This window comes from Anolis carolinensis, chromosome 4, assembly GCF_035594765.1.
Source record: "Anolis carolinensis isolate JA03-04 chromosome 4, rAnoCar3.1.pri, whole genome shotgun sequence".
NCBI classification, from domain to species: Eukaryota; Metazoa; Chordata; class Lepidosauria; order Squamata; family Dactyloidae; genus Anolis; species Anolis carolinensis.
Window position 1 is genome coordinate 130,849,314 of NC_085844.1, and position 20,237 is coordinate 130,869,550.

General features: G+C 40.0%; 1 protein-coding gene across 2 annotated transcripts in view; it reads left to right on the forward strand.

Annotated features, from left to right (window-relative positions):
- adcy10 (adenylate cyclase 10) overlaps positions 1-20,237 on the forward strand; it is a 97,837-nt gene that overhangs the window by 63,538 nt on the left and 14,062 nt on the right. For both annotated transcript variants that reach the window (XM_062977814.1, XM_008119652.3), the window contains 5 exons: positions 3,024-3,066; positions 5,884-6,115; positions 8,086-8,193; positions 11,782-11,957; positions 16,150-16,309. In XM_062977814.1, the coding sequence (XP_062833884.1) occupies positions 3,024-3,066; positions 5,884-6,115; positions 8,086-8,193; positions 11,782-11,957; positions 16,150-16,309 (719 nt within the window). The remainder of the gene's footprint in view (positions 1-3,023; positions 3,067-5,883; positions 6,116-8,085; positions 8,194-11,781; positions 11,958-16,149; positions 16,310-20,237) is intronic.

Here is a 20,237-nt window from a genome sequence, read left to right on the forward strand (position 1 = left end):
TCGATTATCCAGCGCAGTCTGCCTTTTAGTAGTCTGTTTTTTTGTAGTCAATGTTTTGGTGCTAAATTCGTAAATACAGTAATTACTACATAATGTTACCATGTATTTAACTGCTTTTTCTGTCAATTTGTTGTAAAATATGTTTTGGTTTTTAATTTGTAAAATCATAATGTAATTTAAAGTTTAATAGGCTTTTCCTTAATCCCTTCTTATTATCCAACATTTTCACTTATCCAACGTTCTGCCAGTCTGTTTATGTTGGATAAGCGAGACTCTACTGTAATAATAATAATAATAATAATAATAATAATAATAATTTATTTCTACCCCGCCACCATCTCCCAAAAGGGACTCAGGGGGCTTACAAAGCACTCGTAATGTAACAGTACATACGGTGTAATAAATACAGATACATCAATATCAAAGGAAAACATAATTCACATCATTAATACATAACAATACAGTAAAATCGATCAAGCCTAAAATAAACATCAATAAAATGTTATGGTAATCATAGACATAAAACGAATAACATGCAACCGGTCATATAAAGTGCTTTCAGTGAGAAAACTAATGGGTCTACAATTTGAACTTTTTGGGCTCTATATCTATTAGAAAGCATGATTAAGGAACCAAGTTTTTAGGTTGGACTGAAAATATTGGAGGGTGGGGGTCAGCCTAATTTTCCTTGGAAAGGCATTCCAGAACTGGGAGGACACAACTGAGAAGGTCGTCTCCTTCAATTTGTCTCCAATTGAATTTCACTTGATCTATTTTTAAAAAAATATTGTAATTGATTGATTGAATGTTCACAAATGGCAGAGATCAAGGTCAATGTTTAGGAAATGGCGAATCTGGAGAAACTCTTCCAATATCTCCATAATGAGGAAATAATCTCAATTAATATAAATAGATTGAACTCAACTAATAAAAGACATAAAATAGTACAATATCTGGAAAATATTAGAGCAGATTTAATTATGGTGCAGGAAACATGTGTGAACTTTCAGACAGAAAATATTTGATGCAAAAAAGACAGGGAAAACAATTTATAACATCAAATAGAATCAAGAAAAATGGTCTAGCATTATATATTAAAGAAGCTTGGCAAACCCAACTAATCAAAGAAGACAAAGAAGGAAGATGACCAAATGGTGACAATACAAAATATTTCGATAGTTAATATATAAACCCCCAATACAAATAAATCAAAATTCTTTGAGAAAACAAATCAAGAATTAAAATTAAATACTCACTTCTTAATTGTAGATGATTTCAATGCAGTTGTTGATCTATCTGGGTAGAAAATCAAGTATGATCAAGCAAAAATTGGAAGGGGAGCTCCCAATAACCTTTTAGAGCTTACAGAAAGACTATGAATAGAAGATGGATGGCGAGAAATGAACAGAATTAAAAAGGACTTGACTTTCTACTCAGATATACATAAGGCATATTCAAGGATTGATACCTGCGTCCCCTCGGGTGAAAAGGGCAGGGTATAAATGTTGTAAATAAATAAATAAATAAATATTGATTTCAAATAGTTTGATGGGATTTGTGGAAAAAAACAGAAATATTTGATGTAATAAGGACATTAAGAAAACTTTTTACATTGATAATTGTCTCTTAATCCCCTTCCTTCTACTTTTGAAACATATTAAATATTTGACACGGTTTAATCTACCACCTACCCTTTCCCTTTTTTTCTCTTTGTTGTTGTTGCTGTTGTTGTTGTACAAATTGAAATTTTTAAATACGAAATATTATAATTAGGGGTATGGTTATAGTAAAGAGGATATGTGTGTGTGTGTGTGTGTGTGTTTGTAAGACGAAATCTATTTCTAATGATATGAAATTAGGAGCCGATTTCATTTCTAAGCACATTTTAATAGGTACCAGAAATATAATATTACGGAATAGTGATAAGGATGAATCCAACAGCATCTTTGAGACAGGTCTGTTAGAGCCTTCCTCCTTTAACAACAACAGCAATTTTATTTCTTACCTGCCTCTACTTGTGGCTCAAGGTGGGTTACAACATAATTAAACATATAATCATTGTAAACATTCTATAAAATAAAATAATAATAATAATAATAATAATAATAATAATAATAATAATAATCTTTATATTCTGGACTCAGGGTAGATTATAGAACACATTTTCCATTTTATTTCTGGTATCTTGAAGACTGTGTTTGACCTTGGCCATGGGGGTGGGGGTGCAGGTGCTCCATCTTCCATGCCAAGGAGCTTTGCCAGCCTTAGACATCCTCCCAATCAATGTCCTTAAAGGCGCCTTTTATTACCTCCCCGCTAAAAGCAGTACCTATTTGTCTACTTGCATTTCTGCTTTTGATCTGCTAGGTGGGCAGGAAATGGGCTGATGACAGATACTCACCCCGACCCGGGCTTGAACTGCTGGCCTTTTGATCTGCAGGATTTTTCTGCAGCTAGCGGTTTAGCCCACTGTGCTAAGCCTGGCACATGTTAACACATATTTCTAAACAATACACATTAAAATACAAAAAACAAATATTAAAACACGGGATGTGAGTTTAAAATTAATGATTAAAACTGACTGGGTAGGCCTGCCAGAAGAGACAGGTCTTCAGATGCATTTCCTTGCTATGTTAAAATAGATTATTATGCTGGCAAGATATCATGTATTTGACAAGATGCAGGAGCAAGTGGCGTTCATACCAGCAGGATATTTAATCTGTTCTGGGTTTTAGTCCAAACCAAGATATGTAACCTACCAGCCACCTCTTTCCTCCCTTATGTCAATCAAAAGGAGCATGCCACTGATGAGGCAACAAAGCCACTACAGTACAATTGCAAAGATGTTTCATTTCAACCTCCTTCTAGTTAATTTCATGTAATGCTTCAGCACAAACCCAAATCAAATGAAAGCACAGGGGGATTGCATCTCACAGTCTGTAATTTATATCAGTTGTTTTACAGACCTTTTGCAGTGTTCTAAAATGATGTGTCCTCTCTCTTTGCTTTCTCATATCTTTTAGAAAATACCATAGAGACAAACGTCACCTGGCAAGATTCTTTTAGGTTTGATGAGAATAATATTCATGTCTCTGCGCCATCTGATACCGTACACAGAAAATCTGTAAAAAAAAAAGGAGAGAGTTAAAATCAGTTACGAAGAGATATCCACATCAAGTTTTGGTTTGCAACTAACTCCTGCATGCAAAAATCCCACTTTGGGGGTTTGGAGGGGCATTTTCATGGCTCTTTAAAAACCTTTTCTATGATAGGAGGCCTTTTCTTTAAAAACCTTTTCTATGATAGGGGGGGGGGGGGCTCTATGGTAATCTGAGCACAACAGAAGTGGTTTTTCTTGAACATTTGTCCTGTTACACTTTATGTGCTAGTTCAAGCAGTGAACTAACATGTTAAGTGAACTAGCACAACCTGATTCTCTGAATATTGTTGCCATTTTTTTTAAATGGCTTTACTCATGATTTAAAGCTCTTCGAAATATTGTTCTCTAATTTGGGCATAGAGAGCATTCTTGTCTTTTGAACAGTGCACTAGAGCATATTCAAAGCAATCTCTAAACTTTGTGCTACCACAGTTCTTGCTGGAGATGGGGGTAAGGAACTGCCTCTTTCTTTTATGCATGGCTTTTGTTTGGAAAGGAAAGGACACCTGCTCGGCCTCACTGCCTTTGTCCTGTGGGGTCCCGCAGGGTTCAGTACTGTCCCCCATGTTGTTTAACATCTACATGAAGCCGCTTGGTGAAATCATCCAGAGTTTTAGAGTTCGATGCCCTATGTATGCAGATGACATCCAACACTATCACTCCTTTCCACCTGCTGCTAAGGAGGCTGTTCATGTCCTGAACTGGTGCTTGGCAACTGTGGATGTGGGCGAACACGTTGAAATTGAATCCAGACAAGACAAAGGTACTCCTGGTCAGTTGAACAGGGTATAGGGTTACAGCCTGTGCTGGACAGGGTTACACTCCCCCTGAAGACATAGGCTCGTAGTTTGGGAGCCCTCCTGGATTCTTCGCTCTCATCCCAAAGGGGACTCAGAGTGGCTTACAATTGGCAATATTCAATGTCACATAATCAAAGCAAATATGAGTTTCCTTTGGGATGAGAGAGATTAGGATAGAAATATAGTTAATACAAAAATAAGTAAGTGGATCCCACCTACCTATTACACTTTAATGGGTAGGTTGGTCAATGAACTGGAATTTCACACTATTGTCAACATACCTTGGCTGAAGCAATAGTGATTAGTTTCCATCTAGCCATCATGAGTGGAGATTTTCGTTTGGGTCTTACTGGATGCACTGCAATATACTACTGATTGCATTGAGCAGAGTTTCTCAAACTGTGCTCCTCCAGATGTTTTAGATTTCAGCTCCCACAATTCCTAACAGCTGGTAAACTGGCTGGGATTTCTGGAAGCTGAAGTCTAAAACACCTGAGAAACACTGGTTTTGAGTACCAGTGCCACCAGGAGGTTCTACTACTCCAGGGGCAACCAATATATTCCCCCAGCCCTGCAAGTCTTCCAAGCAAAGGTGAGAGCACAAATACGCTATGGAGCCCCTATTTGGCTAACCCCAAATAACAGTGCCATTAGATCATTTCATTCAGAATATCTGCACAAACTATTTGGCGTTCCAAACTGTGTTCCCTATGCAGCTTTATGTTTAGAATCTGGCCAATGCTCTATAGAGGCCACCATTTGGCTAACCATCATAACATTTTGGTTACATATCCACTTCCATAGCTCCAGTAACTCACTGACCCAACTCACCTTGAGTGAACTCCACCACTCAAAATGGTGCACAACAGTCCTAGCAAAGATCGAGAAACTGGGTTATGATAGCGACTACTTAAATACACTAACTTTCACTGAGACATTTACCCTCATTAAAGAGATACTGCTAGCAATGTACCACCAACAACTGCAGAGATTGGCCAATAAATCTTGTTCGCCAACAAACTTGGCAATTCCATTCACTCAGGGAAATCCAGCCTATTATATTACAGCGCTCACTAACCCCATATACAGGAGAGCCTACATGCTGGCCAGATTAAACATTATGCCATCCCTGCTTCATAGAGGAAGGCTTAACGGACTACTGAGCAACAAGAGGCTCTGTCTCTGCAGCTCAGGACAGCTGGACTCCATCCCACATATCCTCCTCTAATGCCCACTCTACCAGGAACTAAGATCAAACTTGCCACTGCAAGCTATAGATTTTATGAAACATCAATCAGAGCCAGACAAAGTAATCATGCTTTTAAATTCCCAAGATTTTGACTGCTGCCTCACAGTGGCAAGTCTGCAATGAAGTCTGCAAATTGAATGTTTGACAAACGTGAAGTTTTTCTATTGTTTTTCTATTATCTATATATATAAAAGGGTAATGAAATTTCGGCCTAGGACTAAACAACAAAACTACACATCCCAGAAACACTAAACTTGTCAGCACAACCCCTCATCCATGCCTCTACGTTCATACAACAAAAAGCTCCAGCTACTCCAGAAAACGGCCAGGCTTTGAGACTGCAAGGCTATTCACTGCTATTCCACCTGGTCAACAAAGGATTCCCATAAGCCACAGCAACATGTGGCTGGGCAAAGCTAGTATAATATACTTTGCATTTTACACTGTCTCGATACACATATAAGCCAATAAAGACTTATTGAAATTGGACATTGGAAAAATTATGTAACTAGAATGTTGGTATTTGTAATTCTAAATACTGTAGTTATTTTTCCAAGTGGTGTTTCATATTGACAAGCCCCTAATTATAAAGGCTGTAGAAACTATTGTTCTGTGATGGGAAACCACCCTTTCTCTCAGAGCGACTGAGCATTCCTTTCCTCTCGCCATGGCAGAGCTGAAGATACAGAAATGGAATTCCTGAAGAGGATGGATGAAATTATCTTCCTTACTGGAATGAGCAAGAAAAATGATAAAAATGTTGCCTGTTGTGAATGTGAAGAAATTGTGGAATCTGTCATTGTGCCTTTGTCTCAACACTGCACAGCTCTGGGGAATTATACTCGAGCTTTTTATTACTTGCTGGAATGTGCATCTGGTTATGTACACCTCTCCAATAACTATATGGTGAGTTGGACATATCAACTGTATCCTCATCTTTTTTTATGCAAATAAGTTTTTTATTTCTTTTTTTTAAAAGAGGAATTTTTAAAAACTCAAATAAACAAAAAAGGGAAAAGGGAAGGGAAACATGGGAAACATTACAGGATATAGTATGTAGGTTATGAAGCTATGTTAGTTAAATAATTCTATACATGAGTCTATTGTATTGTCAAATACATAGAGGGGAGAGAATATCATTATACATATTCTTTAATATAGGGAGGAAGTGCCGGGCTGTGGCGCAGGCTGGTAAACAGCTGCTGCAATAAATCACTCTGACCATGAGGTCATGAGTTTGAGGCCAGCCCGTGGCGGGGTGAGCACCCATCAATTAAAAATAAAATATAGCCCCTGCTCGTTGCTGACCTAGCAACCCGAAAGATAGTTGCATCTATCAAGTAGGAAATAAGGTACCGCTTATAAAAGTGGGGAGGCAAGTTTAACTAATTTACAACGTTGGAATGAGGAAGTGAGGAAGTGCCATCAGAGGGATGATGAAGCAGCTGCTCCCCCCTGTGGCCAGAATTGAACATCCCCTCAGGAGAAGGTTAAATTGCCTCTGCGTCTGTCTGTCTGTTGTCTCTGTCTCGGTTCAATGTGTTTATGGGCATTGAATGTTTGCCCTATATGTACATAATGTGATCCGCCCTGAGTCCCCTTCGGGGTGAGAAGGGTGGAATATAAATACTGTAAATAGTAAATAATAATAAAAGAAAAAAAGTTCCAACTATGACATCTTCTCTAACAAGAGTAACAGATTATCATTCAGGATCTGTGTTGATTTCTTTTATCATCTTATATTGTTCCTTCTTCTCTCTTCTTCCAACTCTGCATAGTATTCCTTCTCCTTATTTTATCAATTAACTAATTCAAACTCTATTTTTTCAAATCTTGATGGCAGTCCTCTTTTTTTGTTGTTGCTCTGTGATGTGAAAGTCTAAATCAGCAGTTCCCAACCTATAGTCTGTGGTCTCACCATTACTACATTGTTGCAACAGGAGTGACTAGTCTCGCAAAACCCGAGGCAACAGGGATGTTGGGAGGAGAGAGGCTCACTACCCACAAAAGGCATGACAACAAGCCTCCTGACTCCTCCCTCCCACTGAGCAGAGCTGTTCTATGTGGCACCTGGAAGCCTTGGTGTCTTCATTTTTAGGCCTGTTCCTGGAGTTATTCGGGGTGCTGTTTCAGGAAATTGCCTTGGATAGACCACATCAACTCTAGATTATTAAATATGGTTTCCTGTGGACAGGCAGATGGCGACTACAGGATGGCATACAGTATGTTCTGTATCAGAAACTAGAGCGAATGTGGTCTATTCAATGCAGTTTTCTGAATCAGCACCCCAAATAACCAAACCAAATCTAAAATTGACCAAAAACTGATTCATAACCCTTTTGGTACTCATGTTGGAGAGTGGTCCCTGGTCAAAAAAAGAAAGTTGGGAACTACTGGTCTAGATATTGGATCCTGTGTGAGGAAGAAGGTGGAAAATAAATACAAAAAAATCATTCCATGCAATATTTGAGAAACTTTGAACCTTAGTGCTAGTGTTATTCTTGAATTTTTCTTGCCAGATGAATTTGGATAAATCCCTTTTTCCGTTCTTGAATGGCAGATCATTTATTAAAATTGGTATTGTCGGGAATTAAAATAACAGTTGCCATCAACAACCTGCTGATTTTGTTTGTATTATATTTTACTTTTTTCAATGCCATGATAGAAAAAATGAGGGGGCATGGCTGGTTTTATTGGCTTTTCCATTGCCTTTTTACCTGGGTTTCTGTGGTAAGAACAGACACCAAGCTGAACCATGCCAAGCTGAACCATGGTTGACACCTCTATCATGTATTTGACTACTGACTGAAAACCTCACGGGAACTGGTATTAAACAATTACCAAAAGTGTCTATTCTCCAATGTTCTTTATTTCAGGCGTTTACATATCTGAATACAGCTGAGAGCATGCTGAAATTGTTGGAATTCCAAGAGCAAGGTGTCAATCAGTTTGAAGAGTCAGTTTTGTGCAGCCTAAAGGGAGAGGTAATAAAACTTGTTGCTATTGCTTCACTGTACATGGTAATCTATGTATATGCCACTAACCCTTCATACGTACTCACATTTGTATTGAATAGTACAGTATTTTGTCTGCTTGCAAAGTATAGCATAGATTATCTGAACTGTTTATTGTACTAGCCATAAGCCATGACATCTAATAATATACAATTTTAAAAGGGCAGTATATATTTTTCAATATAAACATTAAAACTTATTCTATTAACTGGCTCTTTAAAATTACAGTAGCAGTGACAGTCACCGTAGGCATGATATCAATAACAATATCTGATTGTATTATCCCAAACTATTCCCATTTCTAGCCTCTGCTGTGAACGTTACAAATTTAATTCGGATTTTTTGGGCTGCAATTGCGAATGTGGCATTCTTTAATGTTATATTTTTGGAATAATCCGCTAACAAGTCACAGATAACTGCTAACTATTGCCATGCTGCCCTTTCTTCCAAAAGGGCTCCCAAAAGATTGTTTCTAGGGTCATTGTACAGTGGGCAATGTAACAGATAATGTATTAAATCTTCTCTTTCCCCCAACCCACAAATAGAATGTTGTTGGGATCCCTCTACATCTCCCCTCTTGCCAGCCTAATGGCATTGTCTGGAAGCACAACACTGTAAATGCTTTCCTGAGGATTACAAATGTTAAGTCTCAAAGATATTGTTGGCAATATTGGTCACTGTTTAATAGGGGATACCAAGTAGTGAAACCCTGCTGTTTACTAGCCTGCAAGTTGTCAGATGCACTAATCTCAAATATTTGATCTCTAATTATATTCTTGTTCAACTGGGTGTTTTTTGACCCATCAAAATACTAATGGAGCAGGGCCCATGAGCCCAGCCTCTCTGCTTATATAGCTCCATCAATCATTGTTTCGTTATGCTCTCATCCTCCAGTTCCAAAATTCTCCTCCCATATGAGATATTGAGCTTATGTATTCTGGCTTTAAGTGCGGAAAGATTCAATTCAAGCCTTAACAAGGCTGATGGTATCCCGGGGGAAGGGCTAAAAGAGCTCTTACAAACTTATTCTGGATACACTGGATAGCACAGGTTAAGATGTATGAAGGTCAAACTGAAAGTCATATATAGGGGATTGCTTTCAGCTGCCACCAAAAATATGGTGGACTCGACATGTGTTAGACAGATCACCACCCACTGACACCAATATATGGAGAATTCGAACTCGTTACCACTACTAATGCTGCCTCCAATGTTATATTCATTGGGTTCAGATATTTAGAGAGTTACACGAGACACTTAATGCAAGGAAAAACAAGAAGTTGTTGTTTATTTGTATTTGAACAGTAAAGATGTGTAGTGGTTTCAATAAAAGATTAGGCTTTACTCTTACAAATAATGGTTTTATAACTTGAATTCTGTGGAAATATGTTCGTTCACACAGGAAATACAAACAGGACAATTTAAACCTTTAAATCCACTTCTGGGATTTAACACCAGGACTCTAAACTATAGAGTCTCAATATAGTTCTCAGCCTTTCTTCCCTGAAGGCTAACTACATTCCTCAAAAAGGTATCTCTCTAATGACACAGTTCCAATTATCTCTATCTTCACACTCCAAACACCAACCAACCAACTTCCTAACTGAATGAATAATTCTCTGACTGCATAGCTCCAACTGTCACCTTGGCTCCACCCATCTCCAGTTGCTAAGCAACTCTCTCCATTTACATCAGCCAATCAGACTGCACTTCCAGTAATGGCTGCCTGGTTGTTCCTCACCCTTTGCTCTGCTTAGCTTTTGCAAGCAAGGCCTAAAGCTACCTGTACACCGACCTTGTAAGGTAGGTTAATCCGTTACATCATGCCTGTCAGATCATAATGTCTTTATTAACAACATGAGATATAGGAAGCTATATACACATACAGCCTGGAAAACATACAACAACCCAGTTCTTTTTCAATCCACAAATCTGCTTCAGAGAAGAATACAGTCCTGATTTTTTTTTCCTTTTCTCAGCAGCAAACCGGCCTCAAAATAGCAAGGCCTCTCTCAGTACACTCCTCTCTTTTCACCAGCAGTACTCAGTCAGCACTGAAAAACTTGTCCAAACTGGTTTTGCAGCAGCAGAACAGAAACAGTATCAAATCAATCCCCAGGTCTTTGCAGGCTCAGCCAATCGGCTTCATGCATTTCATTTTGCAGTTAACACACAGCACAGTGCCTTTGCAAACCATGACAAATCCACATTAATATCTGCGGATCTGTTGTTCTTTATTTACTGTTCTGATTTTAGAGTTTTTAAATACAGTACTGGTAGACAGATTTTGTTCATTTTCACGGTTTCCTCCTTTCTTTTGAAATTGTCCACATGCTTGTGGATTTCAATGGCTTCTCTGTGTAATCTGATGTGGTAGTTGTTAGAGTGGTCCAGCATTTCTGTGTTCTCAAATAATATACTGTGTCCAGGTTGTTTCATGAAGTGCTCTGCGATGGCTGACTTCTCTGGCTGAGTCATTCTGCAGTGCCTTTCATGCTCCTTGATTCGTGTTTGGGCAATGCTGCCTTTGGTGGTCCCTATGTCGACTCTAAAATCAGAACAGTAAATAAAGAACAACTCTCTGAAAACAGAGAAATTCCAGACATGAAACAATCAGGGACAGCTAACACCTCTAAACAAAGGATTCTCCCAGACAGGAAGAAGCCAGGCTGTGAGGCCACAGGGCCATCAAATGCTAATCAAGGTGATTAATTACAACATCCACACCTGTCTCCAGCAGACAATAATTCTTTCTCCCACCCTGGACCTTCCACAGATATATAAACCTCCCTTGCCTAGTTTCCAACATACCTCAAACCTCTGAGGATGTCTGCCATAGATGTGGGTGAAACGTCATGAGAGAAAGCTTCTGGAACAAGGCCATACAGCCCGAAAGAATCACAGTAACCCAGTGTTCTCCAAAAGCATTTCCAGTGTTTTTGTATATGTATGTGTGTATACATGCACACACAAAACAAACACAAACTACATATTATATACTACATACAAAATACATATAACCAAAATTATGTATGATACTCCCCTCATCTACCATTAAACTAATTAAGAATAGAAACATTTCTTTCCAACTATCGTTTTGGCATTTGATCCTGAAATTCTACTTCTCTTAATCTCATTAACCAGTTACACTTTCATCTATATATTTGATCCATATTGATTAATAAAATCAATAGTCATGAAACCAACATTATTTTCCTCCCAAAAATTGATTAGGGTGTTCCAGTCTTTCATAAACAATGTTAAAGATTGTATTGTCAAAGGCTTTCATGGCAGGAATACATTTATGTAAGCCCAAGCCTTGGTTACACTGGTTGGTGATTATTTCTATCTGCCCTAGAGACCATGGGCAGTTGTGTCCAGCCTGACTTAATATCTGTTCTACTAGAAGAATGGAGTTTGGCATCAGACAGATTCTCTTTAGCTTTCTCCAGCAGAGGACACTAAACATATTCAAATATAAATTGATAATATAAATACTTTTAAGAAAAAAGCTGTCAGCATAAATTACTGTGTTATTACATCTCTTATGTTCTACAGGTCTCTTACAATATGGGTCAAATCAATTTGGCAAAAAAATTACTGAAGAAGGCTTTGAGTTTATTGAACAGAAGTTTCCCAATTACTATTGTGGGAGCGTTTTTCATGTCTATGGTGGAAACTTCCAGGCATTTGTCTCATCAGAAGAAGCAGACCTTTTGGCAAATATCCAGTGGGTAAGATGTGTATGTATGCATTGCTAGTGATCATGCTACTTGTGTATTATGGGAGCTATAATCCCACAGAGCTAAAAGACTATGTCCTGTACACTTTGTCCTGCTTTGAGTGAGCAGATGCAGCTTCCATAGCAGCTGAAGCAACGTTTGGTTTGGAACTAGTTTTGTCAGCTATAACTCTTGCCACCTATAACTCAGGATAAAGGTAAGCAGCCGATGCTTTTATTACAAATAGGACTGTCCAGTTCTCCACACTGTGGGCATTATATTCTCCAGTTATCAAGAAAACTTTCAGTCAGAGGACTTATTCCTTGTTTTGGGTAATCTTTCAACAACTGGTGTGTCATTCTAGTCCTTTTTTGATAAGAGTTGACTATATATTTCATCCTATGATGATACTTCCTGATAAAAATTGCTACTGTTTCCTTCTCCACATACTTGGCGTTATACTAGATTACCTTTGACCAGAAGCTGGCCATTTGGAATGCCTCTGGTGTTGAAATGGCAGACAAAGGTTTTGAGGAAATGAGAGAAAGAGAGTTCTGGTGGCTGTAGAAAAAATAACGTTTTATTCTCAATGGCCAGTGAGAATACAGCAGTAAGAAAAAGGAGACCTTCTCCTGTAATCAGGAAAGCGAAGGTACTGGAACAAAGGATCACAAGTTCTTATATACCCCTTTTCCTCCATCTACTGCGTCATACAGGTATTATCAATCACCAATTAGTGTCAAAAAAGTCTTACTGGGCACTTAACTAAAAAGCTATCTTTGCATTTTCCTAAAATATAGACTACTTTCAAGACCCCTGACCCTCCATTAGCCTTATCTCTGGAATTCCCATCTCATCCATTAGGGGTTCTCATTAATTAAGGAGTTCCCCGTTATCTTAGCTGTCAGAAAGCCATTAGCACTCCCCTCATGGCGCCAGGTCTTATCTTGACATCCCAAAAGCCTTAATTTGTCTCTTGTCCATTAGCTTATCTATTCTTGTTGATACTTAACATATGTCTCTGGCACTCAGTGAACTTTGGTCTTGCTATGGGTAGACAGTTATTTTGCTGAGCAGAGTGTATTTTTAAGGCTACGCACACAATCTGCTGGTGATTACATATTTTTCTATTTCTATTTCTAACATGATTACATTCAATATATATATATTTTCCAATACAAGTATTATATTTTTCCAATACACCTTCATCAGTGTCGCTGTAAGAAGGTCCTCCATGGTGCATGTGGCAGGGCTCAGGCTGCGTTGTAGGAGGTGGTCTGTTGTTTGGTCCCTTCCACACTCTCATGCCATGGACTCCACTTTGTGGCCCCATTTCTTAAGGTTGGCTCTGCATCTCATGGTGACAGAGCACAATCTTTTCAATGCCATCAGAGTTGCCCAGTCTTCTGTATGCCCAGGAGGGAGTTTCTCATCCAGTCTCAGACACTGATTGAGGTTCCAGGTTTTAGCCTTCCACTTTTGAACTCTCACTTGCTGAGGTGTTCCTGTGAGTATTTCTGTTAGAAAGCTGTTTCTTGATTTAAGGCATTGACTTGCTGGCTGATATCCATACAGAGGATGGGCTGGAGATGTCACTGCCTTGGTCCTTTCAATATTGGCTGCTACTTCCTGGTGGATGTCAGGTGATGTAATACCGGCTAAACAGTATAATTTTTCCAGCTGCATAGGGCGTAGACATTCAGTGATAATGCGGAATGTCTCATTAAGAGCCAACTCTACTGGGTTTTTTTTGGGGGGGGGGGATTTTAAATATATAATGTTTATTTATTTTCATTCATTCAAATATACATACATTGCAAGTGTTTGTTGCATACAGTGCAATACTTTCATCTATTAGTCTTTCATAATAATTTCTCAGGCAATATATTTTCAATAAGGGGTCACTATCTTCTATCTGAATAGTACATATAAAAATATTATAAGTTCCAAATTAATATCCATTTCCTCCCTGCCTTCATTCTATTAGCTTCCTCTATGTACATTTTTAGATTAATTTTACATTGAGATGTTGGATCATTGGTTGCCATTCATTAACAAAGTTCTTTAAAGGTTCTCCTCTTAAGTGTATCATTATTTTGTCCATCATTAGCAACTCTATAATATATTGTTTCAGTTCTGCTAAAGGAGGTACCTCCAAGATTTTCCAATATCTAGCGTATACTATCCGAGCTGCCAACTCTACTGTTTTAACAGGGTGAGATGTATTCCACATTGGGCAGGCATATTCAGCAGCTGTCACGATACAGACTCCTCTTAAAGAGCCACACACAATAAGTAAAGTTAGCAAATATTTATTAAATGATAAATTGAACTCAGAAACACTTAACTTCAGTGTTTCCACCAAAAGTAAACATCTTTGCTTCAAGAAAAGGCACAAAACTGGAACAGAAAGATCACCCAGATTATCTAGCTTGATAATCTGGTCCAAATGTAACCAAAATGTTCACTGAAACAAGTGCCACGCTATGTTATGGCACAGAGAGTCAGGGAAGCGCCAAACGCTCTTAAGCAATGAGTGCAGACAATACCATTGTCAAAAGCTAAGCCAAGTTCAAAAGCCAAAAGGTGCCAAAAACGCCAAGCCAGGAGCAAACCTGTCGTCGTAAGGAAGCAGACCGGATTCAGAAGCCAAAGGGGAGCCAGAAACGCCAAGCTGGGAGCAAACAGTGTCGTCGTAAAGAAGTAGACCGGATTCAGGAGCCAGTGGAAACCAGAAACGCCAAACCAGAAACGCCAAATCGGAATCGCCAAGCCAGGAGCAAAATGCTGTCTTCAGGAGCCAAACTGGATTCAGGAGCCAGGAACGCCAAGCCAGGAACGCCAAAGCAGGAACGAACGCTGTCATCAGAAGCCAAACTGGATTCAGGAGCCAGGAACGCCAAGTCAGGAACGCCAAGTCAGGAACGCCAAGTCAGGAACACCAAAGCAGGAATGAACACTGTTGTCAGGAGCCAAACTGGATTCAGGAGCCAGGAACGCCATGCCAGAAATGCCAAGTCAGGAATGCCAGAGCAGGAATACCAAAGCAGGAATCAATCCGGATTCAGAACAGCCAGGACCCAAGGAGAACAGGCAGCGACAAAGCAATGTCCCAAAAACGACACCTTGCCTTCTGCAAAGGACCTTCACTTTCAATTCCACTTTTAACTTACACCTCAGAGTCTGATGATGATGAGGCCTCTGCCGTGTCATCATTATCCACAGCTGATCTTGATCTCATATGTGAACCTCGCCCACCAGCTCTCCAATCACTCCATCTTTGTTCAAGACTTAGATCTCCCCATGTCTCTGGTGTACCAGTAGCATGCCAGTCTCCCGATGCACCCTCAGAAACTGGTGCTGCACACACATTTACTTGAGTCCAACCTTCAGCTTCTTCCATCCCACTTTCAGACCCATCATTCCCAGAAAAACCTTCAAACGTTTCATCTTCCGTGGGAGCAGTAAATATATCACGAATCTTCTTTCTTTCCCTTTTCTCATCTGACTCTTGCTCCCGAGTTGACCTCTTAGTTCCTCTACTTTTTGTTAACCCATCATCTTCCTCCATTGAGTCCTCCTCACTAGAGAAGCCTTCAAACGTCTCCTCATCAGTAGGATTCATAAGTATTTCCCGAACCCGCTTTACTTGCTGTTCCTCATAAAACACCTGCTCAACATTATCCCTTTTCCTCCTACTAGCAATTTTGCCAGTAGTACCAGAACTGCCCCTTGGCGCAACTACAACAGCAGCAGAGTAGCAAAGCGCAAGGGCAGATGTCTTCACTGTATTTCATTTTCATTTATTTTCATTTACAGTATTTATATTCCGCCCTTCTTACCCCGAAGGGGACTCAGGGCGGATCACATTATACACACATAGGGCAAACATTCAATCCCCATAAACACATCAAACAGAGACCGAGACAGACAGACGCAGAGGCAAGTTAACCTTCTCCTGAGGGGATGTTCGATTCTGGCCATAGGGGGGACACGTCTGCATTTTAGATGAATTAGGAATCAACTGGTTTTCCCTGTAATAGGCAGTAAGAGCACCTAAAGCTTTGGAAAGCTTCTCTTCAACCATTTCAAAGCTCCCTGCTTCAGCGGTGATGGTATGATCATCACCAGAAGTGACTTGCAGCTAGTAAACTGATAAGGAATGGGATACTGTTCCCCTACACTGTTACTGCATCTTTTGCAGAAAGCAGAAGAAATTAGCTGTTCTGCACCTGCAAGGAAACTGCCTTTCCCTGTTGTGGCAGCTTTTCAGCCTGGATCTTGCCCGAAGCAGCAAGAAATTTTCTCGCCTAGCAGCTCTCATGAAGGTGAATTGTGCAGAGGAGTCGCACGATGATTCCCAGGTAAATGCCTTTACTAACAGAAATGACTTGCCATGAGAATTTTCACATTTGGAGCATTTATTGTGAAAAATGTCATTATGCAAAAAAAAAAAGGGGGGGGAGCCTGTTTGCATTTTCTAATACTACTTGCACTGAATACAAATGGTTTCACATAAGGTGTTGGGTTTTTTTGTTTGTGTGAAACTTTTTTTTATAAAACAGTTTTTGTGCATTTTCAAAAAGGTTTCTGACATATGCAGACACTGAAGCAGTGGACTGGATGTGGTCCTCCAAAGTTATTTACCTGGCCCTGCCCTAAACTTTAGACTTAGGAGTGCCCTTAGAAAGGAATGCCATCATTGCTAATAGTCAATATGGATTTATTAAAAACAAGTCATGCCAGGCTAATCTGATCTCTTCTTTTGATAGAGTTACAAGTTGGGTAGATGCAGGGAACACTGTGGATGTAACGTATGTATTTCAGTAAGGCTTTTGTCAAGGTCCCCACAACCTTCTGGCAAACAAACTAGTCAAATGTGGACCAGGCAAAACTACGGTTAGGTGGATCTGTAATTGGCTAAGTGAACGAACCCAAAGGGTGCTTACCAATGCATATTCTTCATCCTGGAAAGAAGTGACAAGTAGAGTGCCATAAGCAGGGTTCCGTCCTGGGCCCGGTTCTGTTCAACATCTTTATTAACGACTTAGACGAAGGCTTAGAAGGCATGATGATCAAGTCTGCAGACAACACCAAATTGAGAGGGACAGCTAATACTCCAGAAGACAGGAGCAGAATTCAAAACAATCTTAACAGATTAAAGAGATGAGCTGAAACTAACAAAATGAAGTTCAACAGGGACAAATGCAAGATACTCCACTTAGGCAGAAAAAATGAAATGCAAAGATACAGAATGGGGGACGCCTGGCTTGACAACAGTAGGTGTGAAAAGGATCTTGGAGTCCTCGTGGACAACAAGTTAAACATGAGCCAACAATGTGATGCGACGACTAAAAAAGCCAATGGAATTTTGGCCTTCATAAATAGGAGTATAGTGTCTCGATCCAGGGAAGTCATGTTCCCCCTCTATTCTGCCTTGGTCAGACCACACCTGGAATACTGTGTCCAATTCTGGACACCGCAGTTAAAGGGAGATGTTGAGAAGCTGGAAGGTGTCCAGAGGAGGGTGATGAAAATGATTAAGGGTCTGGAGAACAAGCCCTATGAGGAGCGGCTTAAAGAGCTGGGCATGTTTAGCCTGCAGAAGAGAAGGCTGAGAGGGGACATGATAGCCATGTACAAATATGTGAGGGGAAGTCATAGGGAGGAGGGAGCAAGCTTGTTTTCTGCTGCCCTGGAGACTAGGATGCGGAACAATGGCTTCTAACTACAGAAAAGGAGATTCCACCTGAACATTAGGAGGAACTTCCTCACTGTGAGAGCTGTTCAGAAGAGGAACTCTCTGCTCCGGAGTGTGGTGAAGGCTCCTTCTTTGGAGGCTTTTAGGCAGAGGTTGGTTGACCATCTGTTGGGAGTGCTTTGAATGCGATTTCCTGTTTCTTGGCAGGGGGTTGGACTGGATGGCCCATGAGGTCTCTTCCAACTCTATGATTCTGAGAAATGACTTGAAGGCACACAATAACAACAATGTCAATTAACTTGAATCTTTCATCAGCCAAAAGCAGGTCCACACTTCCCATTGAAATACTAGTAAGTTAATGTAGTTCAGATCATGAACTTCTTATTGCACAATTTAGAATCAAACTAAAGAGAATGGGGAAAATACACAGACCAATTAGATATGATCTCACAAATATTCCTAGTGAATATACAGTGGAAGTGAAGATTAGATTTCAGGGATTAGACCTGATAGAGTCCCAGAAGAACAATGGACAGAAGTTCACAACATTGTTCAGGAGGCAGCAACAAAGTACGTCCCAAAGAAAAAGAAAACCTAGTAGGCAAGATGGTTGTCTGCTGAGAGAAGTAGCCCAAGAAAGAAGGAAAGCAAAAGGAAACAGTGATAGGGGGAAATATGCCCAATTAAATGCACAATTCCAGAGGTTAGCCAGAAGAGACAAGGAACTATTTTTAAACAAGCAATGCATGGAAGTGGAATTAGACAATAGAATAGGAAGGACAAGAGACCTCTTCCAGAAAATGAGAAACATCGGAGGTAAATTTCAGGAAAAAATGGGCATGATCAAAAACAAAGATGGCAAGGACCTAACAGAAGCTGGAGAAATCAAGAAAAGATGGCGAGACTATACAGAAGATCTGTATAGGAAGGATAATAATATAGAGGATAGTTTGGACGGTGTGGTGAGTGAATTACAACCAGACATTCTGAGGAGTGAGGTTGAATGGGCCTTAAGAAGCATTGCTAATCACAAGGCAGCAGGAGACGACGGGATCCCAGCTGAGTTGTTTAAAATCTTGGAAGATGATGCTGTCAAGGTGATGCATGCCATATGCCAGCAAATATGGAAAACACAAGAATGGCCATCAGAATGGAAAAAATCAATTTATATTCCCATACCCAAAAAGGGAAATGCTAAAGAATGCTCAAACTTCCATACAGTGGCACTTATCTCCCATGCCAGTAAGGTAATGCTCAAGATCCTGCAAGGCAGACTCCAGCAATACATGGAGCGAGAGTTGCTATATAATCCAAGCTGGGTTTAGAAAAGGCAGAGGAACAAGACACCAAATTGCCAATATCCACTGGATAATGAAAGAAGCCAGGGAGTTTCAGAAAAACATCTATTTCTGCTTTATTGACTATTCTAAACCTTTGATTGTGTGGATCACAATAAACTGTGGCATGATCTTGGTGGTATGGGGATACCAAGTCACCTTGTCTGTCTCCTGAGAAATCTGTATAAAGACCAAGTAGCCACAGTAAGAACAGACCACGGAACAACAGACTGGTTCAAGATTGGGAAAGGAGTACGGCAGGGCTGTAGCCTCTCACTTGACCTATTCAACTTGTATGCAGAACACATCATGCGATGTGCGGGGCTTGATGAATCCAAGGCCGGAGTTAAAATTGCTGGAAGAAACATTAACAACCATAGGTATGTAGATGATACCACTCTGATGGCTGAAAGTGAGGAAGAGCTGAGGAGCCTTATCACCAAGGTGAAAGAAGAAAGTGCAAAAGCCCGGCTGCAGTTAAACATCATGAAAACCAAGATTATGGCAACCAGACCGATTGACAACTGGCAAATAGAGGGAGAATACGTGGAGGCAGTGACAGATTATATATTTCTTGGAGCGAAAATCACTGCAGATGCAGACTGCAGCCAGGAAATCAGAAGACATTTACTTCTTGGGAGGAGAGCAATGGCCAACCTCAACAAAATAGTGAAGAGCAGAGACATCACAATGGCAACGAAGGTCTGCATAGTTAAAGCAATGGTATTCCCCATAGTAACCTATGGTTGCAAGAGCTGGGCCATAAGGAAGGCTGAGCGAAGGAAGATAGATGCTTTTGAACTCTGGTGCTGGAGGAAAATCCTGAGAGTGCCTTGGACCACAAGAAGATCCAACTAGTCCATCCTCCAGGAAATAATGTCCGGCTGCTCACTGGAGGGAAGGATATTAGAGGCAAAGATGAAGCATTTTGGCCACATCATGAGGAGACAGGAAAGCTTGGAAAAAATCATGATGTTGGGGAAAATTGAAGGAAAAAAGGAAGAGAGGCCGACCAAGGGCGAGATGGATGGTATCCTTGAAGTGACTGCCTTGACCTTGAAGGAACTGGGGGCAGCAACGGCCGACAGGGAGTTCTGGCGTGGACTGGTCCATGAGGTCACGACGAGTCGGAAACAACTGCGTGAATGAAGAAGAAGAATGTTGGTTAAAATGTTCTTCATTTTAAATATTGTATTTTTTCATATAGAGATAGAGACTATGAGATAGATATAGATATAGATAGCACTGCAAATA